Here is a 25,601-nt window from a genome sequence, read left to right on the forward strand (position 1 = left end):
AAGGCAGGAAGGGAGCGATGCAACCGGCCTGTGATGGAAGGACCCACAGGACTTCCCAAGGCAACTTCTTCCCCCAGCGGCCATTTCCATCCTACCTGCTCTGCTTTCCTTAAAAGCTCACCTGGATTTCCTTTCTCTCACTCAGCTGATAGCTAACCTCACTCACGGGGCCCCTGTGTATCTCAAAATGTTTCTTTTGTGCCTTCTTTTCTTTTTCCACGCCTGTTTCCTCCCCTCCTTTCCTCCGAGGCCATCCCTTCCACTGGTGTTCTTGACCCACCACTTCCTCCTTCCCGCGGAATCCCCGTCCAGGATTTCCCGTCCTCCTCACATCTTCCTCCAGGTCTCGGCTGGCTCTCTCCTGCCGACAAACTGAACAAACGTGCCCACGTGTCTCTCGGTCTGAAGAGCTTCCCTTAGGCCTTGTTCTCTTCTCAAGCTACACTTGATTGCTCTCCTACTCTTTGCCTCCAAGTTTCTCTGGAGAGGGCTCCCTCCACGTCGGCCTTCTTCACAGCCTTCACCACGTTCACTGCTCAGCCTTCCAAAGCGAGCTCCCACCCCCCAAACACTGCAGAGTCACCAAGGACCTCTTACAGGCCGAATGCAACCACTTTTCCTCAGCCCTCTATCCACGAATCTCTGCTGAGCGACACCCTCACTGCCCCCAGCCCCTCCAGCTTCTCCCACTGCTTTCTGTACCTGACTCTGCAAACAAGGCTCGAGCCCGGGGCACGTTGGAACGATTTGTTTTACCTGAGGAGCCATTTTAGTAATCATTCCAGCTGTGGTCTTAGCAGTTGGATGTCGGAGCGTGCAGGTCAAGGAAAAGGCTCACCCTGCAGATACAAACATGGGAACCGTTAGCTTGAAGTTGGTGTGTAAAGCCATCAGATCAGCAGAGGAGTGAATTTTAGAAAGAAATGTGTATAATTCTTAGTTCCCAGGTTGTTGTTGTTTTGTGAGGATCAAATTAAATGCATACCTTAAACACCTGGCACACCGACAGCACTTAACAAAGACGGTTGCAATTTTTTATTAATAACCCATCCGGAGGAGCTCGCGTCTGCACGACATCCAGCCCCGTCAGGAGGGCGCGCACCCTCAGCAATGACTGGAGGCGGTTAAGGTGATTGGCATTTACAGATGGATGGATCTCAGTCCAATCCTTTCCTTTTACAGGCGGGGAGGCGGAGGCTTGGGGAGGTTAGGCGCAGCTAACTGGCGGAGGAATGGAGCTTCCAACGCGCCGGCTGTACGGGTCTACCCACCCGGCCCGGCTGCCTCTCCCGCCCCGCCCCCGCTCTCGCCGCAACCTCGTGTGTCGCAGATGCACCACGGCGTCTTCCGCGTCTAGCCAGAAGCTCGCACTGCTACTGAGTGTTTGTGGGGAGGAGGCGCCGAGGTGGCCGGCGCTGTCCCACGCAGGGCTGGACCTGAGCTGCAGCTGGAGCAGGAAACGAAGGCGGCGGGTTTGCGCGCGGGAGCCGTGCGCCCTTGGACTCTTCACGCGCGCGGGACGCATTTGGAACCCTGCGCCGGGTGCTCCCCGCCGCCGGCGACTGGCGGGGTCGAGAAGGGAAAATGTTGGAGAAGGAGGGCGCTCGCGTGTCCGCCTTGCCGGAACCTGGGGCTGCAGCCCCGGGGCGGGGAGTGGGGCGGGGCTGGGAAAGTTGAGTTTTGGTCGCGGAGGGCTGGGCCCCGCGCGGGAGCGCCCGCCGCTGGGGACCGTAAAAGGCTGCAGCGGGCTGGGTAGGTGTGGCTCTGCCTGCGTGACCTGAGTCCCCGTCTCGGTCGCCGTCGTCTCCCGCAGCTGCGGCCTCTCAGTCATGGGCGCCGTCTGGTCCGCCCTGCTGGTCGGAGGGGGCCTGGCCGGAGCGCTTTTCGTTTGGCTGCTGCGGGACACGGGAAAGGAGGGGGATGCGGAGCAGGGGAAAGACGCCTCTCCAGGGGAGGCTGCGGCTCCGGGAGGCGATCAGGGTGGTGGCGGCGGACTGAGCCCTGGACCTTCTAGGCGGGAGCTGGTCACCAAACCAGGTATTCTTCCTCCCTGTGTCTCGAGGGCATATCTGCCGGGGGGCTCTGAAGTTACCCGCGGGAGGGGGCAAGGGGCGGAAATCCACCTGGAGGTTTCCCGAGGGCTAGCTTCTCCTAACCCGGGCAGGACTCTCCCCGCGGCTCGCATTTTTCCCCGGCTGGTGCGCACGCGCCGGCTGGGGTTCTCGCCCTACACCGAGGCCCTGGGGATGCCCAGGCGGTTTGTCCCAGGTCCGCGCCCCGCTGAGTCGCTGCCCTCGGCGCCCGCCCCTGAGGACCTGCCCTGCTCTTCCAGCGGGGATGGGCTCCTCCGCTTGGCGGCGCTTGGCGCAGTGCGGGCGGCTGCAGCGGCGGCGCCCCTTCCGGGCCTTCGGAAAGGGGTGCTTAGGGTTCGGAGATCCCACGACCCTCTCCAATTTCTGTCCGAGCAGGGACACTGTCTCGGTCCCAATCCCATAGCCTCATGTCCTCCCATCCCTCACCCCATGGAAGAGCCGTGTTTGGGAACACCGGCGCAGCGAGCAGCCCCCGCTATCTGGACGCTGCTGTCGGGGAGGCAAAGTTCAGGTTGGACTGTGGCCCTGAAGGCTTCGGCTGAAGCCCTGGGGCTGCTCGATGGCCGCCCATTTCGGAGCTGTCGGCCCTCCCCCACGCTCACCCGAACAGTGCACGGTTGTCTGAAACCCCAGGGAAGAGACACCTCATTCTACTCGGATGAGTACAATTAATTGACATCTAGGTTTCCATCTCTATATTTTAGACCCTGTGTACTAGGCAAAGTAAGAGCACTGGCAGAGAACCTTACCTTCCAGCGCCCTCCCTTGGCAAGCTGCCCATGCCTGGACTCCAGCCTAGTGGTGAAAATGACATCGGTAAACTTTAGTGGAGTGGCGATTCATGTGTAGCCACTTGAAAATCTGCCCCTGTGCCTCTCCTGCAGAGAGCTCATTTCTCTTCTTTTCCTGAAAGCCTAACTCATGTTTCAGGTCGAAAGATTGGGAATTCAGAGTAATATTTGTTTACGTCTCACTTCCAACACCACCATTAAAAAGACAAAATTAAACAAGACCACCCTCTTCCCACCGCCATCCCCCCCAATCCCCATATGCTGATTGTATGGTTTTGGAGAGTAAGATCTTGTAGGGCAGCGGTCCCCAACCTTTTTAGCACCAGGGACAGGTTTCGTGGAAGACAATTTTTCCACGGAAGGGGGTGGAGTGGGAGGGTGGTGCAGGCGGTAATGCGAGCGATGGGGAGCGGCAGAGGCAGCTTCGCTTGCTCCCCGCCTCTCACCTCCTGCTGTGCCGCGGGTTCCCAACAGGCAGAGGACTGACCGCTACCTACCGGTTTGGCCCGGGGGTTGGGGACCCCTGTTGTAGGGAGCTATTTGGACTATCAATGAGGTGGCCAAGAAGGAAACTGAGTCTTTAGGGAGCTTGGATTGTGTAGTCTTAAGAAAATATATTTTTATTTGTTTTTAATTAATTAATTTATTTTTGGCTGCGTTGGGTCTTCGTTGCTTCGCGCGGGCTTTCTCTAGTTGCGGCGAGCGGGGGCTACTCTTCACTGCTGTGCGCGGGCTTCTCATTGCGGTGGCTTCTCTTATTGCAGAGCACTGGCTCAGTAGTTGTGGCTCGCGGGCTCTAGAGCGCAGGCTCAGTAGTTGTGGCGCACAGGTTTAGTTGCTCCGCGGCATGTGGGATCTTCCCGGACCAGGGATCAAATCCGTGTCCCCTGCCTTGGCAGGCGGATTCTTAACCTCTGTGCCACCAGGGAAGTCCCAAGAAAATATATTTTTAAAGTATGCAATGGGAGGGGATATAAGATGCCTGTGTTTTGTCGAAGAGGTTCCTAATGCACATGGGGTGTGCAAGGCGAATCCAGCCCTCCTCCCCACCCTCACCCCCAACTCTTGCCCAGCCATGCACTGCTGTCCTTTGTATTCTCCCACAGTGACAGCTGCTGCTGACCTGCCCGCATCTGTGAGAGCCAATCCCTGACCTGCACGCAGTTCCTGGGAGTACAAGTGTACTCATCTGGTTGGCAGGGTAACCGTGCAGCTCTTCGTCACACAGGCTGGACATTTTTTGATGATGGCAGCCAAACAACTTGACTTGGTTGCATGCCAGTACGGCCTGGACTGCAGAGATCCAGGACCATGACAGGGTTACACTTCCACCTCTACAGCTTACCACCTCGTTTTACACTCTTGTGCTGGTATATTGACACTCCTGGATGTGCCTTTTATTACTGGATATGCCTGTATATTCTTAGAGCACAGTTGGGAACACACCAGGTAATTAAGTACTTGATTTTAATAGAGACAAATTTTGTGAACTGCAGATAGATTAGTAGCAAAGTCTTTAAAAACTAAAACTATTTTCTCAGCCTAACTTACTTTTTTCTCACATGAACTGCACAACACTATTACACTTTTCCTTTTGTTTTTTAGAGCATCTTCAAGAAAGCAATGGATGTTTGGTTTCTAAGACTAAAGGCCCTGGTGACCTGCAGGAAGCAGCATGGAGACTGCAGAGTCCTTCTGGAGAAGGCAGTAACCGTGACAATTCAAGAGCACATGTTCCTTCTGGACAATTTCCAGACACACAATCTCTAGCTACCTCTGAGACTGGTAACTCTAGAAGTGACTCTGACGTTTCAAGAAACGAAAGCCCTGGATCTCCTGTAGGAGAATGGGGATTCCAAACAGGCCAAGAGAAAAGTGCTAAAGCAGCTCCATGTCTGGCAGAGAAGTTGCCTTCTAGCAACCTGCTCCTGCACAGAGAGAAAGACGAAGTGAGCCTTGCACAGTCAGACAGTCGGGCCCAGGCTGACCACGTGGACTGGGAGATGGTGTCCCGGCACTCATCTTGGGGCGATGTTGGTTTGGGTGGCAGTCTTGAGTCTCCAGTGTTAAGCTCTAAGCAGGGAAAGGACTATGACAGAAGCAGTCCCGTGGAAGCAAGAGGTCAGGAAGTGGATGTGAAACCAAAAAGGGCAGGAGCAGTGTCTTCAGAGTCTCATCAGGTTAGCGTCAGGTTCCAGGTCCATTATATCACAAGCGCTGGTGTGCAATGCCTTGCAGTAACTGGAGACCATGAGAGTCTTGGGAGATGGAACACTTACATCCCACTCCAGTGTAGCAAGGACGGGCTCTGGTCTCGTTCTGTGCCCCTGCCAGCAGACACAGTGGTGGAATGGAAGTTTGTGGTAGTAGAGAATGGGCAAGTTACCCGTTGGGAAGAATGCAGCAATAGATTCTTAGAGACTGGCCACGAGGATAAAGTGGTTCACAAGTGGTGGGGGATTCACTGATTCAATTTGCAAAGCATCGAAGAGGCTATTGCAGAACATGGAAGAGGCTAAGGTTGTGCAGCACCCTGAATAATTTAAAATAAAGGAAGTGAAACTTCCAGTCTAGCCATCAGAGTTGTTTCAGATCTGCTAGTGGCTTTTGTCTAATGTGTAGATAATGCTTCCATTGAGCATGGACTTTTTTTCCTGTGGCACTGATGGATGGATTTATGCTGATCCATCATTACTTTAGGGCTTGGTGGTCTTGAGGAGGGCTTGGCTAAACTTCAGATGTGCACAGATGTGCACTGGTCATGGAGCACAGAAACTAACCAGCTGCAGAGGCTTGAGGCTTGAGCCTTTGGGTGATTCTTGAACCAGGGGAGTAAAACATGCCTTATTCAAAAGGAGATTTCGTACTGGTACAGCTGGAGAAATGCTCTCTTTAATCATACACACTTTATATTTAAAAATCGTTAACATCGTATGGAACTGTGATTAGAAAATGTCTGGTCACTAGATGTGATTAGCCAGGATATAAGGTAATGCATTAAGACTTCCCAATGTTTTTTGCTTGATTTTACTTGCCATGTATGGTTTGAGGGTAGCAAGTATGTTTTTGTCCTAATGATCAATGGCTGGTATACAAACAAGGGGCCTAATCAGAGCCTGTTAGCAGGAGCAGCCCAAGAAGAAAGAACAGGAAGGGGGATAGGGTATAGGGCTGAGCAAGGTGGCCTGAATGACACCTCTTAGAGAGCTGGGAGCTACAGGCCCCGCCGGACTGCAGGGTGGGACACGCCCGTGATTTCCTCACGGGCCTCCTGCAGGACCATCTCTCCCCACGGCCCCTCCTCTCACAGCAGCTCTGGGTTGACAGATGGACTGCCCCATAGCAATCATTTCAGCCTCTTCCCTCTCCCTTCATGCCAGTAGCTAACAAAATTATAACAGGAGAGTGATACGGAAGTACATCTTTGCTCTGGGAAGAAATAAACATTTAAACTTTGCCATTATAACTGAAAAAAATATTAAAACCTGAGTTTTAACATCTTTATTAAATGTCTGAATTTTTATCTGTATAAATCTTAGTACCATAATAGCTTAGATGTAAAATAAAATACTAATATTTTCTCCACTAATGACACAGAAATAAAGCAAATATCAAGAGGCACAGAGTCTGTTCTTCTCCCTTTAGAGAAAAAGTTTTAGAATATTTCTTTTAAAACTTTACCTTTGTTTGGAGGGATATTATACATGCCTGTACTTGAAAATTAATTCTATATTAAAACAACTTTTAATAAGTGTAACATCTATTGGCAAAACAACGTTTAATCCTGGTTATAGATGGTCTTTGCTGAAAAGAGCCTAAACCCAACTGAAAATAGTGTTAGAAAGTGCTTTAAGAACTGTTTTTTGGCTCATAGCACTTTTGTGTTAAATTCACATATATTTTCTACAGACTTCACAATGAATTTTATATTCTACCAGTGAGGTCTTCAGAAGGCATTTACCATTACTGTACAGAATGCCCAAGCATTTCTATTAGGTCAAACTAAAGGTAAAACAATTTACAGTCAAAATCTGTTTAGAGTTCTATCATTAGCCATTTTATCATTACCTGATGAAATAAAAATCTTTCAGTAAAGCCAACTGATTTAAGAGATAACATATAATACTAAACTTTATATTTTTAAAACTTGTTATTTAAAATCGGATGTGCTTAGAGGGAGGAGCGTGAGGGCTGTGGTGGTAACACGTCCTACTTAGCGTGTCATCTGCACTGGTTACCCTGAGCGCCACCCGCTGTCACAGACCCCAGCGTGTAAGAAGGCTGCAACGACAGCAGCTTACTTCTCCCTCACTAAACAGCAGTGGGTGCTCCTGGCAGGAGGGCAGCTTTCCTTGCAGGTCATCACCCAGGCTCCTGTCCTGTGGCTCCTCCATCCCCTAGGACCTCACTGTCCTCTGTAACCAGCCTGTGGAAGGGGAAATAAAGTAAGGAAAGACCCCACTAAAACTTTGGCCCAGAAAGCACCACAAACTGCTGTGTCCACGTGCCATTACTGAGAACTGGGCAGGTGTTCCCATGTAGGGAGAGGGGAAGTGGGGCTGGGAAACAGAGTCTCTAGTTGGGCAGCAGTTTCTCAGTGACAGCTGTACTATGGAACGGGAGTACAGGCTTTTTGGACAGGCTGGCTTCTGTGACACCGTTCCTGTTGTCTTTGGCACAATTTAAACATTTTTGTATCTGTTCTTCTGGTCTCCTTTTATTTGGTTCACATCCTGTAGTATCAAATATATTTGGTCTTTGTTCCTGGCACAGAGCTCCTAAAACCCTGGGAATTTCCTGAGAGATAGGAGTATCTTGTTATGCAGACATGAGCTTCTGCTAGTGAGGTGACTTAGATGGGGCCCCTAGATAGCCTCAGGCTGGGGCTGGTCACCGGAAAGACCAAGTGATCAGAGGCTTGCAACTTCCAGCGCCACACTCCGATCTCCAGGATGGGGAGCGGGGCTGGAGAAGAAGCTCTATAAAGTCTCAAATGGTGAGATTTAATGAGCTTCTGGGTTGGCGAACACAAGGCGCCGGGAGCCCTGAGAGGGCGTGGAAGCTCCACACCTCCACCCCGTACCTTGCTCTGTGCATCTCTTCCATTTGGCTGTTCCTGAGTTATAGCCTTTATAATAAACTGTAATAGTAAGTAAAGCACTTTCCTGAATTCCATGATCAGTTCTAGAAAATTATTGAAACTTTAGAGGGGGATGTGGGAACCCCCAATTTATAGCCAGTCAGTCAAAAAGTATAGGTGGCCCGGGACTTGTGACTGGTGTCTGAAGTAGGGGCAGTCTTGTGGGACTGAGCCCTTAAATCTGTAGAATCTGACACTAACTCCAGGTAGTTAGTGTCAGAATGGCATTGACTCATAGACACCCAGGTGGTATCCACAGAGAATTGGTTATTGGTGTTGGAAAACACTCCACATACAAACCCCACTGATTTATTAAACTCTAATTAAGGCAGACTGAATCCATTCAATCTGCAGAAGTTACCCACTGGCTGAAGAATAACAAACTTTTTCTCTCTTGCTTCCTAGTTATTAATATGTAAAAAGAAACTTTTCTAAAAGTTTTGATTACGGGCCACAATGTTTAGTTATGTGATTACATTCACTGATATTGACAGAACAAACAGGGAGTTCAGGGTCACAGAAGGAATCCTGGTCAGTACCTTGGAGTTTGTCCTCCCGTTCTGGGCATTATACCCCATCTTTCAATTTCATGTGAAAGAAGCATTTTAAGCTGAAAAAAAAAGAAGACTATTGCCTCAGCACCACTAAAGATAACAAAAAAACACGTGATTATTCCAACACACTGGTATTAGCACAAAATAACACCTATAAGGTACTTTTGCATCTAGCTAGTACTGCTTTTAAGTTTTACTGAGACAGCACTCAAGACTAGTTTATTTCAAAATAGAGTTTACAGGACAGGGTATCTTTTACTAAATTTTCACATAAAAAGAAAAAAGTACACAGGGCACTAATTATAAGTAACACCACAATTAATTGGGCATCATCTCTCTGTAAAGAATAGGCAAGCAATGTATCATTTTAGTAACATTTTTTCCTGGTCTTTCACTTTCTGTATCCTCTTTTCTTGATTTCTGATCATTGAAGACATTGCTGAAAATGTTCATAAAGCAAAGTTAGGAAAGCAACATTACTCAGGCTTTAAATTCTATTATGCGCTTCTTAAAAGGTCAGCTTGCTACCACAGCATAGATACATCCTGAGCTCAGTAAGTTCTCAAATATTGCAAAGTAGCGTATTTTTTAAAAGACTGAAATTATGAAACAGAGCTAAGGGTAAATCTTTGCTCTTTCAGTTGTTTTAAATGAACATGATAGAGAATTCCCTGGTGGTCCAGTGGTTAGGACTCTGCTCATTCACTGCTGAGGGTGTGGGTTCAATCCCTGGTCAGGGAACTAAGATCTCACAAGCTGTGCAGCACAGCCAATAAATAAATGAACATGATAATTACTGTTATAGAAGTAATACATACTAATTGTAAATAATTTGAACACCTCAGAAGGGTACAAAGAGGGGTAAAGGTCATTGTTTGTTTTTGTTCCCTCAATCTGTTGAACCTCCCCATCCCAGGTCATCACTGTAAACCCGCCAGTGAGTATCTTCACATGTACACACACATACACACACACACACACACAGTTTTCTTCTTTACACAAATGGAAATATGTGGTATAAATTGTTCTGTAGCTTGCTTTTATTCACTTAGCAAAATGTCAACATCTTTCCAGTTCAGCTCATGATTTGTTATGACTGCACAGTATTCCACTGTGTGGATGCACCATGTTAGTAAATAAATTTTTAAAAGTTGTTTCTTATTTTTGTTTATGAACATGCTATAGGAAATACTTCAGACTTTTGTATGTACAATTTTTCCTTGCAGAATAAATTGCTAGAAGTAGAGTTTCTGGGTAAAAGAATACATGCACTTTAAATTTTGATAAATGTTCCCAAAATTCTCTACAAAATATCTATTGCAGAATTTCCAAGACACACTCCATCCAGACAATGCATCCAATAAAAAGTATTTGTCTAAAAAAACTTTTTAAAAGTTTTTTTAAACAAATACAACATGTTTTCCATTTGGATTATTACATGGTAGGATTACTCAGATAAAGTCAGAAATATAAGTCAAAGTGTGAATAAAAATGGGGCCAATAAGAAAATGCATCTTCCTTAAGAAAGTTATGATAAACTTAAAATCAAACATTTTTCTTTATGTTTATATATGCAGGCATCTGGAGTTATCATAAAGAATTTGTTAATTTTCTTTAGTAACAATTTGGTATAGCTTTAGTACATTAAAAAATGTGCATTTTGGAGTCAGAAATTGCAGAGATCAAGTCCCAGCTCTACTACTTATTGTGTGACTTAAAATTTATTGACTGATTGTGATCTTCAGCTTCCTCATCACCAAATGACATAATATTAGCACCCACCTCCCAGTGTTGTGAAGCTAATTAGTAAGACACTGAGTACAGGGCCTGGCACATAGCTGATAAGTGCTCAGTAAATGCTAATAACAACTATTATTATTAATAAGGTTAAATTTATTTTAAAAGGATTTATTCTTAGAAAATTATTTATTATCCTCCATCTAGCAACTTATATTCTCTAGAGATGGAAGATGAAATGAGAATAACATGTATCCTCCAAAATTAATTTCTTTCTGACAAAGGCTCCTGGATTCATGTCAGGAAATCATAAAACATGACAGCCTCCCAAATCCACGGGAACATCCACTTAGAATTTATGCCCCAAAAGTTGTCTATCATCTGCAGAGTACAACAGTTTCTCATTCAGATAGCTTCAGTATATATTTTTTAAATTAAAAAAATTTTTTCATTTATTATTATTTATTTATTTTTGCTTCAGTATATTTATATGCAGTTTATCTTTTTATTTAGTGATTCATTGGGTGGCACAGTCTCCTATACCCATGCTAATTTAAATCCTCTATAAGGCTAAATACTGTTGTTTTGTTTTCTGGCTATTAACTGCAAACTTATCTTGGCTACTGCCATACAAATTCTTATCTACAGACCTAACAGGGACAAGAAAGACAGTGTATGGGAAAGTCTCATGTGAAATCAGCCACTCAAAACATGTGTTCTGTTGAGGGTTAGTCAGCCATATTATCGTCCCTATTAGATGAAAGAGGGGAGCAGGGCTAAAGTGACCTGCCCAAGGTCACACTATTAATCCAGGCATTAGGCATGGTTAAGACACTCATATTTTGACTAAGGTTTCTGAATTTCTTGTTCAAGATCCTTTTCAGTGGGACTACAGATAAGAGGCTTAACCTGAAGGGAAGGTGAGTATTCTTTTGAACTAGGAAGATCTCTCCAAAAATGTACACTGTACCTTGGTTCTTCATCTGTAAATCTTCTACCAGAGTCTGCAAGCTTTCCAGTCTGTTCTGAAGCTTCCTGCATGTTTTTCCGGTTGTTTCTATTGGCTGAGACTGTGAAGCTATTAGAAAATTGCTTAGATGTGGTATTAAAAATCTATTCAGTATTTCATTTTAGAAATCTTTCACTTACAGGTTAAACAATCTTTCCTTTAAAATAATGAAAAATTTAAAACACTATTTGAAAATAAAGAAATGTTTTATCTAATACTGCAATACTAGCTTATTTGATTTTGTTTCAAACCAATCTGATTTACTATTTTTTAACTAGGTAGCATTAAATGTGATGAGTGTGAAGAACACTTCAAGTTTAATGATACATTCTGCATTATAAATGACAACTTTTCATACCAAACCTGAGCAGTTCCAGTAACTTAGAGTTTGGAAGCACAAGATTTAATACTGATGCTGGCAACAGTTTTGAAGGTGTGTGAGGCCAAGTGCCCATTTCAGTTGTTGACACCTGAATGAGGACAGTATTAAATGATGGGAGAGGGGAGTACAGATGCTGACATGGCCACAGTGAACCTAGAATAAATGTGGCAGCAGCAACTGAGGAGGGGCTAGAAGCATTTGAGCTATTCTCTAATAAGTATGCTAAGTTTTGTCAACTTCTAAAAAATACTGGTTGTCAACCACAAGCTTTTAATTTTGAGCTTAGCCTCTGACTTGCTGTATAATCTTGAAAATATTTTTGATGGCTCATTTTCCTATCAAAAGACTCTTTCACTTAAAGATATTAAATTTTAAAGGCAATCATCTAGGAGTTATTTTGGTTCAAGAGAATAAAAAATAATTTCTCATTGAGAAATTTTTAACATAACACAAAACATATGAAGTTTGATGAGTATCTGACAACAGGGTAAAAAAAAAAAAAGCCATGCTATTATGTAACCACAAATTAATAATGGGGTGACCAACAGCACTGTTCTACTCCTGCAATAATCACTGCTGTAATAATGAAGTAATTTGCTACTCTAAATTTTTTAAAATATTAAAGAATAACTTAGAAGCATAAGAGATGAAGGAGGACACAAATGCAGAAAAAGATGGTAAAACAGAAAATGTACTAAAATCTGTGATTAGGTCCTGATTTCTTTTTTTTTAGGATCTAAAAATATGTTAGGCATAGAATTTCAAAAGACCAGGAACTGACTTAACAATGATGCAACAACTTGCTAATTTATCCCTTATCAAAGGGAATGATACCATAGAGCACTGGGGCAGTTTGAATCACTGTCATATATGATGAAAAACATTTCAAGTTCAATTCAACATATACATATTTAATGTCCACTTATTTATCAGGCTCTTATTCTAAATCAAATCATTTCCCCATCTGTCTTAGTGAATAACAAATGAACTTAAAATTTTAAAAATGAGAACATTTTGGTAAGTTTGTATGATAGACACTTGCACTTACAAAGGCAGAGACTGAAGAGAATGTAAATAATTTTAAAGAATGTAAATAAGAAAGAAAAGTCAGACACATCAGAAACAAGAATTAGAATCCTGCAGCCTGTGGAATGAAAACCACATTCGTGGAAAGATGGACAAAATGAAAAGGCAGAGGACTATGTACCAGATGAAGGAACAAGGTAAAACAACTAAATGAAGTGGAGATAGGCAACCTTTCAGAAAAAGAATTCAGAATAATGATAGAGAAGATGATCCAGGACGTCGGAAAAAGAATGGAGACAAAGAGCAAGAAGATGCAAGAAATGTTTAACAAAGACCTAGGAGAATTAAAGAACAAACAAACAGAGATGAACAATACAATAACTGAAATGAAAAATACACAAGAAGGAATCAACAGCAGAATAACTGAGGCAGAAGAACGGATAAGTGACCTGGAAAACAGAATGGTGGAATTCACTACTTTGGAACAGAATAAAGAAAAAAGAATGAAAAGAAATGAAGACAGCCTAAGAGACCTCTGGGACAACACTAAACACACCAACAATTGCATTATAGGGGTCCCGGAAGAAGAAGAGAGAGAGAAAGGACCCGAGAAAATATTTGAAGAGATTAGTAGAAAACTTCCCTAACATGGGAAAGGAAATAACCACCCAAGTCCAGGAAGCGCAGAGAGTCCCAGGCAGGATAAACCCAAGGATAACCACGCTGAGACACGAAGTAATCAATTGACAAAAATTAAAGACAAAGAAAAATTATTCAAAGCAACAAGGGAAAAACAACAAATAACATACAAGGGAAGTCCCATAAGGTTAACAGCTGATTTCTCAGCAGAAACTCTACAAGCCAGAAGAGAGCAGCATGATACACTTAAAGTGATGAAAGGGAAGAACCTACAACCAAGATTACTCTACCCTTCAGATTCGATGGAGAAATCAAAAGTTTTACAAACAAACAAAAGCTAAGAGAATTCAGCACCACCAAACCAGCTCTACACAAATGCTAAAAAACTTCTCTAAATGGGAAACACAAGAGAAGAAAAGGACCTACAAAAACAAACCCAAAACAATTAAGAAAATGGTCATAGGAACATACATATCGATAATTACCTTAAACGTGAATGGATTAAATGCTCCAACCAAAAGACACAGGCTTGCTGAATGGATACAAAAACAAGACCCATCTATATGCTGTCTACAAGAGACCCACTTCAGACCTAGGGACACATACAGACTGAAAGTGAGGGAATGGAAAAAGACATTCCATGCAAATGGAAATCAAAAGAAAGTTGGAGTAGCAATACTCATATCAGGTAAAATAGACCTTAAAATAAAGAATGTTACAAGAGACAAAGAAGTACACCACATAATGCTCAAGGGATCAATCCAAGAAGACGATATAACAATTATAAATCTATATGCACCCAACATAGGAGCACCTCAATACATAAGGCAACTGCTAACAGCTATAAAAGAGGAAATTGACAGTAACACAATAATAGTGGGGGACTTTAACACCTCACTTACACCAATGGACAGATCATCCAAACAGAAAATTAATAAGGAAACACAAGCTTTAAATGACACAATAGACCACATAGATTTAATTGATATTTATAGGACATTCCATCTGAAAACAGCAGATTACACTTTCTGAAATGCACATGAAACATTCTCCAGGATAGATCACATCTTGGGTCACAAATCAAGCCTTCATATTTTTAAGAAAATTGAAATCATATCAAGCATCTTTTCTGACCACAACGCTATGAGATTAGAAATCAATTACAGGGGAAAAAACGTAAAAAACACAAACACATGGAGGCTAAACAATACGTTACTAAATAACCAAGAGATCACTGAAAAAATCAAAGAGGAAATCAAAAAATACCTAGAGACAAATGACAACGAAAACACGACGATCCAAAACCTATGGGATGCAGCAAAGGCAGTTCTAAGAGGGAAGTTTACAGCAATACAGTCCTACCTCAAGAAACAAGAAAAATCTCAAATAAACAATCTAACCTTACACCTAAAGGAACTAGAGAAAGAAGAACAAACAAAACCAAATGTTAGTGGAAGGAAAGAAATCATAAACATCAGAGCAGAAATAAATGAAATAGAAACAAAGAAAACAATAGCAAAGATCAATAAAACTAAAAGCTGGTTCTTTGAGAAGATAAACAAAATTGATAAACCATTAGCCAGACTCACCAAGAAAAAAGAGGGAGAGGACTCAAATCAATAAAATTAGAAATGAAAAAGGAGAAGTTACAATGGACACCGCAAAAATACAAAGCATCCTGAGAGACTACTACAAGCAACTCTATGCCAAAAAAATGGACAACCTGGAAGAAATGGACAAATTCTTAGAAAGGTATAAACTTCCAAGACTGAACCAGGAAGAAACAGAAAATATGAACAGCCCAATCACAAGTAATGAAATTGAAACTGTGATTAAAAATCTTCCAACAAACAGAAGTCAAGGACCAGATGGCTTCACAGGCGAATTCTATCAAACATTTAGAGAAGAGGTAACACCCATCCTTCTCAAACTCTTCCAAAAAATTGCAGAGGAAGGAACCCTCCCAAACTCATTCTATGAAGCCACCATCACCCTGATACCAAAACCAGACAAAGACACTACAAAAATAGAAAATTACAGACCAATAGCACTCATGGATATAGATGCAAAAATCCTCAACAAAATACTAGCAAACAGAATCCAACAGCACATTAAAAGGATCATACACCATGATCAAGTGGGATTTATCCCAGGGATGCAAGGATTCTTCAATATGCACAAATCAATCAATGTGGTATACCATATTAACAAATTGAAGAATAAATCCATATGATCATCTCAATAGATGCAGAAAAGGTTTTTGACAAAATTCAACACTCATTTATGATAAAAACTCTCCAGAAAGTGGGCACAGAGGGAACCTACCTCAACATGATAAAGGCCATATACGACAACCCACAGCAAACATCATTCTCAATGGTGAAAAACTGAAAGCATTTCCTCCAAGATCAGGAACAAGACAAGGATGTCCACTCTTGCCACTCTTATTCAACATAGTTTTGGAAGTCCTAGCCACGGCAGTCAGAGAAGAAAAAGATATAAAAGGAATCCAAATAGGAAAAGAAGGAGTAAAACTGTCACTGTTTGCAGATGACATGATATGATACGTAGCAAATCCTAAAGATACCACTAGAAAACTACTAGAGCTAATCAATGAATATGGTAAAGTTGCAGGATAAAAAATTAATACACAGAAATATCTTGCATTCCTATACACTAACAATGAAAGATCAGAAAGAGAAATTAAGGAGACAATCCCATTCCCCATGGCAACAAAAAGAATAAAATACCTAGGGATAAACCTACCTAAGGAGGTGAAAGACCTGCACTCAGAAAACTATAAGACACTGATGAAAGAAATCAAAGATGACACAAACAGTTGGAGAGATATACCATGTTCTTGGATTGGAAGAATCAATATTGTGAAAATGACTATACCACCCAAAGCCATCTACAGATTCAATGCCACTCCTATCAAATTACCAATGGCATTTTTTACAGAACTAGAACAAAAAATCTTAAAATTTGTATGGAGACACAAAAGACCCCGAATAGCCAAGGCAGTCTTGAGGGAAAAAAACGGAGCAGGAGGATTCAGACTCCCTGACTTCAGACTATAGTACAAAGCTACAGTCATCAAGACAATACGGTACTGGCACAAAAACAGAAATATAGATCAGTGGAACAGGATAGAAAGCCCAGAGATAAAACCCAAGCACCTATGGTCAACTAATCTATGACAAAGGAGGCAAGGATATACAAGGGAGAAAACACAGTCTCCTCAATAAGTGGTGCTGGAAAACTGGACAACTACATGTAAAAGAATGAAATTAGGACACTCCCTAACACCATACACAAAAATAAACTCAAAATGGATTAGAGACTTAAATGTAAGACCGGGCACTATAAAACTCTTAGAGGAAAACATAGGAAGAACACTCTTTGACATAAATCACAGCAAGATCTTTTTTGACGCACCTCCTAAAGTAATGGAAATAAAAACAAAAATAAACAAATTGGATCTAATGAAACATTAAAGCTTTTGACAGCAAAGGAAACTATAAACAAGACGAAAAGACAACCCTCAGAAAATATTTGCAAGCGAAGCAACTGACAAGGGATTAATCTCCAAAATATATAAACAGCTCATGCAGCTCAGTATTAAAAAAACAAATAACCCAATCAAAAAATGGGCAGAAGACCTAAGCAGACATTTCTCCAAAGAAGACATACAGATGGCCAAGAGGCACATGAAAAGCTGCTCGACATCACTAATTAGTAGAGAAATGCACATCAAAACTTCAATGAGGTATCACCTCACACCGGTTAGAATGAGCATCATCAGAAAATCTACAAACAACAGATGCTGGAGAGGGTGTGGAGAAAAGGGAACCCTCTTGCACTGTTGGTGGGAATGTAAATTAATACAGCCACTATGGAGAACAGTATGGAGGTTCCTTAAAAAACTAAAAATAGGCCCGGGAGAAGAAGATGGCGGAAGAGTAAGACGCGGAGATCACCTTCCTTCCCACAGATACATTAGAAATACATCTACACGTGGAACTGCTCCTACAGAACACCCACTGAACGCTGGCAGAAAACGTCAGACCTCCCAAAAGGCAAGAAATTCCCCACGTACTTGGGTAGGGCAAAAGAAAAAAGAAATAACAGAGACAAAAGAATAGGGACAGGACCTGCACCTGTGGGAGGGAGCCGTGAAGGAGGAAAGGTTTCCACACACTAGGAAGCCCCTTCGCGGGCAGAGAGTGCGGGTGGCAGAGGGGGGAAGCTTCGGAGCCACGGAGGAGAGCGCAGCCACAGGGGTGCGGAGGGCAAAGCGGAGAGACTCCCACACAGAGGCTCGGCGCCGAGCAGCACTCACCAGCCCGAGAGGCTTGTCTGCTCACCCGCTGGGGCGGGCGGGGGCTGGGAGCTGAGGCTCAGGCTTCGGTCGGATCGCAGGGAGAGGACTGGGGTTGACGGCGTGAACACAGCCAGAAGGGGTTAGCGCACCACAGCTGGCTGGGAGGGAGTCCGGGAAAAAGTCTGCAGCTGCCGAAGAGACTTTTTCTTGCCTCTTTGTTTTGCGGCGCGCAAGGAGAGGGGATTCAGAGCGCCGCCTAAACGAACTCCAGAGACGGGCGCGAGCCGCGGCGATCAGCACGGACCCCAGAGACGGGCATGAGACGGTAAGGCTGCTGCTGCCGCCACCAAAAAGCCTGTGTGCGAGCACAGGTCACTCTCCACACCGCCCCTCCCGGGAGCCGGTGCAGCCCGCCACGGCCAGGCTCCCGTGATCCAGGGACAACTTCCCCAGGAGAACGGACGGCGCGCCTCAGGCTGGTGCAACATCACGCCGGCCTCTGCCGCCGCAGGCTCGCCCCGCATCCGTATCCCTCCCTTCCCCCGGCCTGAGTGAGCCAGAGCCCCCGAAGCAGCTGCTCCTTTAACCCCGTCCTGTCTGGGCGGGGAACAGATGCCCTCAGGCGACCTACACGCAGAGGCGGGTCCAAATCCAAAACTGAACCCCGGGAGCTGTGCGAACAAAGAAGAGAAAGGGAAATCTCTCCCAGCAGCCTCAGAAGCAGCGGATTAAAACTCCACAAACAACTTGATGTGCCAGCATCTGTTGAATACCTGAATAGACAACGAATCATCCCAAATTCAGGAGGTGGACTTTGGGAGCAGGATATATTAATATTTCCCCTTTTCCTTTTTTTGTGAGTGTGTATGTTTATGCTTCTGGGTGAGATTTTGTCTGTATAGCTTTGCTTTATAATAGCTTTATTTTACTTCACTATATTTTATCCTCTTTCTTTCTTTCTTTCTATTTTTTCTCCCTTTTACTCTGAGCCATGTGGATGAAAGGCTCTTGGTGCTCCAGCCAGGCATCAGGGCTGTGCCTCTGAGGTGGGAGAGCCAACTTCAGGACACTGGTCCACAAGACACCTCCCAGCTCCACGTAATACCAAACGGCAAAAATCTCTCAGAGATCTCCATCTCAACATCAAGACCCAGCTTCACTCAGCGACCAGCAAGCTACAGTGCTGGACACCCTATGCCAAACAACTAGCAAAACAGGAACACAGCCCCATCCATTAGCAGAGAGGCTGCCTAAAATCATAATAAGGCCACAGACACCCCAAAATACACCACCAGACGTGGACGTGCCCACCAGAAAGACAAGATCCAGCCTCATCCACCAGAACACAGGCACTAGTTCCCTCCACCAGGAAACCTACACAACCCACTGAACCAACCTTAGCCACTGGAGACAGATACCAAAAACAACAGGAACTACGAACCTGCAGCCTGTGAAAAGGAGACCCCAAACACAGTAAGATAAGCAAAATGAGAAGACAGAAAAACACACAGCAGATGAAGGAGCAGGGTCAAAACACACCAGAACTAACAAATGAAGAGGAAATAGGTAGTCTACCTGAAAAAGAATTCAGAATAATGATAGTAAGGATGATCCAAAATCTTGGAAATAGAATAGACAAAATGCAAGAAACATTTAACAAGGACGTAGAAGAACTAAAGAGGAACCAAGCAACGATGAAAAACACAATAAATGAAATTAAAAATACTCTAGATGGGATCAATAGCAGAATAACTGAGGCAGAAGAACGGATAAGTGACCTGGAAGATAAAATGGTGGAAATAACTACTACAGAGCAGGATAAAGAAAAAAGAATGAAAAGAACTGAGGACAGTCTCAGAGACCTCTGGGACAACATTAAACGCACCAACATTCGAATTATAGGGGTCCCACAAGAAGAAGAGAAAAAGAAAGGGACTGAGAAAATATTTGAAGAGATTATAGTTGAAAACTTCCCTAATATGGGAAAGGAAATAGTTAATCAAGTCCAGGAAGCACAGAGAGTCCCATACAGGATAAATCCAAGGAGAAACACGCCAAGACACATATTAATCAAACTGTCAAAAATTAAATATAAAGAAAACATATTAAAAGCAGCAAGGGAAAAACAACAAATAACACACAAGGGAATCCCCATAAGGTTAACAGCTGATCTTTCAGCAGAAACTCTGCAAGCCAGAAGGGAGTGGCAGGATATACTTAAAGTGATGAAGGAGAAAAACCTACAACCAAGATTAATCTACCCAGCAAGGATCTCATTCAGATTTGATGGAGAAATTAAAACCTTTACAGACAAGCAAAAGCTGAGAGTTCAGCACCACCAAACCAGCTTTACAACAAATGCTAAAGGAACTTCTCTAGGCAAGAAAAACAAGAGAGGGAAAACACCTACAATAACAAACCCAAAATATTTAAGAAAATGGGAATAGGAACATACATATCGATAATTACCTTAAATGTAAATGGATTAAATGCTCCCACCAAAAGACACAGACTGGCTGAATGGATACAAAAACAAGACCCATATATATGCTGTCTACAAGAGACCCACTTCAGACCTAGAGACACATACAGACTGAAAGTGAGGGGATGGAAAAAGATATTCCATGCAAATGGAAATCAAAAGAAAGCTGGAGTAGCAATTCTCATATCAGACAAAATAGACTTTAAAATAAAGACTATTACAAGAGACAAAGAAGGACACTATATAATGATCAAGGGATCGATCCAAGAGGAGGGTATAACAATTGTAAATATTTATGCACCCAACATAGGAGCACCTCAATACATAAGGCAAATACTAACAGCCATAAAAGGGGAAATCGACAGCAACACAATCATAGTAGGGGACTTTAACACCCCACTTTCACCAATGGACAGATCATCCAAAATGAAAATAAATAAGGAAACACAAGCTTTAAATGATACATTAAACAAGATGGACTTAATTGATATTTATAGGACATTCCACCCAAAAACAACAGAATACACATTTTTCTCAAGTGCTCATGGAACATTCTCCAGGATAGGTCATATCTTGGGTCACAAATCAAGCCTTGGTAAATCTAAGAAAATTGAAATCGTATCAAGTATCTTTTCCGACCACAACGCTATGAGACTAGATATCAATTACAGGAAAAGATCTGTAAAAAATACAAACACATGGAGGCTACACAATACACTACTTAATAACGAAGTGATCACTGAAGAAATCAAAGGGGAAATCAAAAAATACCTAGAAACAAATGACAATGGAGACACGACGACCCAAAACCTATGGGACGCAGCAAAAGCAGTGCTAAGAGGGAAGTTTATAGCAATACAAGCCTACCTCAAGAAACAGGAAACATCTCGAATAAACAACCTAACCTTGCACCTGAAGCAATTAGAGAAAGAAGAACAAAAAAACCCCAAAGCTAGCAGAAGGAAAGAAATCATAAAGATCAGATCAGAAATAAATGAAAAAGAAATGAAGGAAACAATAGCAAAAATCAATGAAACTAAAAGCTGGTTCTTTGAGAAGATAAACAAAATTGATAAACCATTAGCCAGACTCATCAAGAGAAAAAGGGAGAAGACTCAAATCAATAGAATTAGAAATGAAAAAGGAGAAGTAACCACTGACACTGCAGAAATACAAACGATCATGAGAGATTACTACAAGCAACTCTATGCCAATAAAATGGACAACCTGGAAGAAATGGACAGATTCTTAGAAATGCACAACCTGCCGAGACTGAACCAGGAAGAAATAGAAAATATGAACAGACCAATCACAACCACTGAAATTGAAACCGTGATTAAAAATCTTCCAACAAACAAAAGCCCAGGACCAGATGGCTTCACAGGCGAATTCTATCAAACATTTAGAGAAGAGCTAACACCTATCCTTCTCAAACTCTTCCAAAATATTGCAGAGGGAGGAACACTCCCAAACTCATTCTACGAGGCCAACATCACCCTGATACCAAAACCAGACAAAGATGTCACAAAGAGAGAAAACTACAGGCCAATATCACTGATGAACATAGATGCAAAAATCCTCAACAAAATACTAGCAAACAGAATCCAACAGCACATTAAAAGGATCATACACCATGATCAAGTGGGGTTTATCCCCGGAATGCAAGGATTCTTCAATATACGCAAATCAATCAACGTGATACACCATACTAACAAATTGAAGGAGAAAAACCATATGATCATCTCAATAGATGCAGAGAAAGCTTTCGACAAAATTCAACACCCATTTATGATAAAAGCCCTGCAGAAAGTAGGCAAAGAGGGAACTTTCCTCAACATAATAAAGGCCATATATGACAAACCCACAGCCAATATTGTCCTCAATGGTGAAAAACTGAAACCATTTCCACTAAGATCAGGAACAAGACAAGGTTGTCCACTCTCACCACTATTATTCAACATAGTTTTGGAAGTGTTAGCCACAGCAATCAGAGAAGAAAAAGAAATAAAAGGAATCTAAATCGGAAAAGAAGAAGTAAAGCTGTCACTGTTTGCAGATGACATGATACTATACATAGAGAATCCTAAAGATGCTACCAGAAAACTACTAGAGCTAATCAATGAATTGGTAAAGTAGCAGGATACAAAATTAATGCACAGAAATCTCTTGCATTCCTATACACTAATGATGAAAAATCTGAAAGTGAAATTAAGAAAACACTCCCGTTTACCATTGCAACAAAAAGAATAAAATATCTAGGAATAAACCTACCTAAGGAGACAAAAGACCTGTATGCAGAAAATTATAGGACACTGAGGAAAGAAATTAAAGATGATACAAATAGATGGAGAGATATACCATGTTCTTGGATTGGAAGAATCAACATTGTGAAAATGACTCTACTACCCAAAGCAATCTACAGATTCAATGCAATCCCTATCAAACTACCACTGGCATTTTTCACAGAACTAGAACAAAAAATTTCACAATTTGTATGGAAACACAAAAGACCCCGAATAGCCAAAGCAATCTTGAGAACGAAAAATGGAGCTGGAGGAATCAGGCTCCCTGACTTCAGACTATATTACAAAGCTACAGTAATCAAGACAGTTTGGTACTGGCACAAAAACAGAAATATAGATCAATGGAACAGGATAGAAAGCCCAGAGATAAACCTACACACATATGGTCACCTTATCTTTGATAAAGGAGGCAAGCATATACAGTGGAGAAAAGACAGCCTCTTCAATAAGTGGTGCTGGGAAAATTGGACAGATACATGTAAAAGTATGAAATTAGAGCACTCCCTGACACCATACACAAAAATAAACTCAAAATGGATTAAAGACCTAAGTGTAAGGCCAGACACTATCAAACTCTTAGAGGAAAACATAGGCAGAACACTCTATGACATAAATCACAGCAAGATCCTTTTTGACCCAGCTCCTAGAGAAATGGAAATAAAAACACAAATAAACAAATGGGACCTAATGAAACTTAAAAGCTTTTGCACAGCAAAGGAAACCATAAACAAGACCAAAAGACAACCCTCAGAATGGGAGAAAATATTTGCAAATGAAGCAACTGACAAAGGATTAATCTCCAAGATTTACAAGCAGCTCATGCAGCTCAATAACAAAAAAACAAACAACCCAATGCAAAAATGGGCAGAAGACCTAAATAGACATTTCTCCAAAGAAAATATACAGATTGCCAACAGACACATGAAAGAATGCTCAACATCATTAATCATTAGAGAAATGCAAATCAAAACTACAATGAGATATCATCTCACACTGGTCAGATTGGCCATCATCAAAAAATGTAGAAACAATAAATGCTGGAGAGGGTGTGGAGGAAAGGGAACACTCTTGCACTGTTGGTGGGAATGTAAATTGATACAGCCACTATGGAGAAGAGTATGGAGGTTCCTTAAAAAACTAAAAATAGAACTACCATACGACCCAGCAATCCCACTACTGGGCATATACCCTGAGAAAACCATAATTCAAAAAGAGTCATGTACCAAAATGTTCATTGCAGCTCTATTTACAATAGCCAGGACATGGAAGCAACCTAAGTGTCCATCATCGGATGAATGGATAAAGAAGATGTGGCACATATATACAATGGAATATTACTCAGCCATAAAAAGAAATGAAATGGAGGTGTTTGTAATGAGGTGGATGGAGTTAGAGTCTGTCATACAGAGTGAAGTAAGCCAGAAAGAGAAAAAGAAATACAGTATGCTAACACATATATATGGAATCTAAGGAAAAAAAAAAAAAGGTCATGAAGAACCTAGTGGCAAGATGGGAATAAAGACACAGACCTACTAGAGAATGGACTTGAGGATATGGGGAGGGGGAGGGGTGAGATGTGACAGGGTGAGAGAGTGTCATGGACATATATACACTACCAAATGTAAAATAGATAGCTAGTGGGAAGCAGCCGCATAGCACAGGGAGATCAGCTCGGTGCTTTGTGACCACCTAGAGGGGTGGGATAGGGAGGGTGGGAGGGAGGGAGATGCAAGAGGGAAGAGATATGGGAACATATGTATATGTATAACTGATTCACTTTGTTATAAAGCAGAAGCTAACACACCATTGTAAAGCAATTATACTTCAATAAAGATGTTTAAAAAAAAAAAAAAACAAGTAAAAATAGAACTACCATATTATCCAGCAGTCCCATTCCTGGGCATATACCCTGAGAAAACCATAATTCAAAAAGAGTCATGTACCACAATGTTCATTGCAGCTCTATTTACAATAGCCAAGACATGGAAGGAACCTAAGTGTCATCGACAGACAAATGGATAAAGAAGATGTGGTACATATATACAATGGAATATTACTCAGCCATAAAAGGAAATAAAATTGAGTTATTTGTAGTGAGGTGGATGGACTTAGAGTCTGTCATACAGAGTGAAGTAAGTCAGAAAGATAAAAACAAATATCGTATATTAATGCATATATGTGGAATCTAGAAAAATGTTACAGATGAACCAGTTTGCAAAGCAGAAATACAGACACAGATGTAGAGAACAAACGTATGGACAACAAGGGGGGAAAGGTGTGTGGGGGGGATGAATTGGGAGATTGGGACTGACATATATACACTAGTATGTATAAAATAGATAACTAATAAGAACCTGGTGTATAAAATTTCCTCCAAACTAAAAAAAAAAAAAAAAAAGAAAGAAAAGTCATTCTCAGCATTTAAAAGAAGACTCAAAATCTAATAATAAAATAGAGAAAAAAAGGTCATTATTCATGTCAAAGAAAGAAACAGATAATATTTACCTATAATATCTATGTATATTTACTAAGGGGTGTGTATGTGGTATACAGTGGCTATTGTATTTAAATAAGGCTCAAATAAATAAACAAATAAAGAAGACCCACTTAAGCACACACCCACCACACAGCATCAATTAGAGTGTACATATAAGAACACCATGTGACCCTTTATTAATTCCAATTATAGAACTTTTAAGTCACTGGAGTAGGAAATCAATTAATCTTATCAGTTATATCAGGTCATTCTTACCTTTAACAGCATCAGGTGAATGAACAGGCTTGGTGGATCTATATTGTGGTGTGGAACCTATAGAATCTTCAACCGAACTAGTTAGGAGTGAGTGAATTGGAGACTTCTTAGGAGAAGAATGGAATGAACGAGAAGCTGAATTTTTCACAGATGGACTTCCTAAAATTTTACAAGAACAAAAGTAAAAGGACAGAATTACTTAAAAATAGTATGCTGCACCTCTGAAAAAATCAAACTCTCATGAGAATATGTTCCCAATCACGGGGCTGGGGTGTGTTCTGGTAAAACCCCAAGGCTTTGGGTTGGAACAGAAAAGGGCTACATCTTAGGAATGACTGGACCTGCCCTTGGGGATCCTGAGGTCTATCT

General features: G+C 42.2%; 2 protein-coding genes across 2 annotated transcripts in view; one reads left to right on the plus strand and one right to left on the minus strand.

Annotated features, from left to right (window-relative positions):
* Positions 1-1,602: 1,602 nt before the first annotated feature.
* Positions 1,603-5,819, plus strand: STBD1 (starch binding domain 1). The gene is made up of 2 exons (XM_061191503.1): positions 1,603-2,037; positions 4,490-5,819. Exons 1-2 carry the CDS (start codon positions 1,830-1,832, stop codon positions 5,350-5,352), a joined length of 1,071 nt encoding a protein of 356 aa, XP_061047486.1. The 5' UTR covers positions 1,603-1,829; the 3' UTR covers positions 5,353-5,819.
* A 3,121-nt stretch (positions 5,820-8,940) lies between these two features.
* Positions 8,941-25,601, minus strand: part of CCDC158 (coiled-coil domain containing 158) — a 103,700-nt gene continuing 87,039 nt past the window's right edge. Inside the window, exons 20-22 of the mRNA XM_061191504.1 lie at positions 25,233-25,391; positions 11,286-11,393; positions 8,941-9,017 (exon numbers count right to left, since the gene is read on the minus strand). Of these exons, the coding sequence (XP_061047487.1) occupies positions 8,941-9,017; positions 11,286-11,393; positions 25,233-25,391 (344 nt within the window). The remainder of the gene's footprint in view (positions 9,018-11,285; positions 11,394-25,232; positions 25,392-25,601) is intronic.

Source organism: Eubalaena glacialis, chromosome 5, assembly GCF_028564815.1.
Source record: "Eubalaena glacialis isolate mEubGla1 chromosome 5, mEubGla1.1.hap2.+ XY, whole genome shotgun sequence".
Classification (NCBI taxonomy): domain Eukaryota; kingdom Metazoa; phylum Chordata; class Mammalia; order Artiodactyla; family Balaenidae; genus Eubalaena; species Eubalaena glacialis.

Excerpts from the sequence above, each read along its gene's own strand:
- STBD1 (XM_061191503.1), top strand. The coding sequence starts at position 1,830 with ATGGGCGCCGTCTGGTCCGCCCTGCTGGTCGGAGGGGGCCTGGCCGGA. Across the intron at positions 2,038-4,489 it reads GGAGCTGGTCACCAAACCAG|AGCATCTTCAAGAAAGCAAT; the intron begins GTATTCTTCCTC and ends TTTGTTTTTTAG.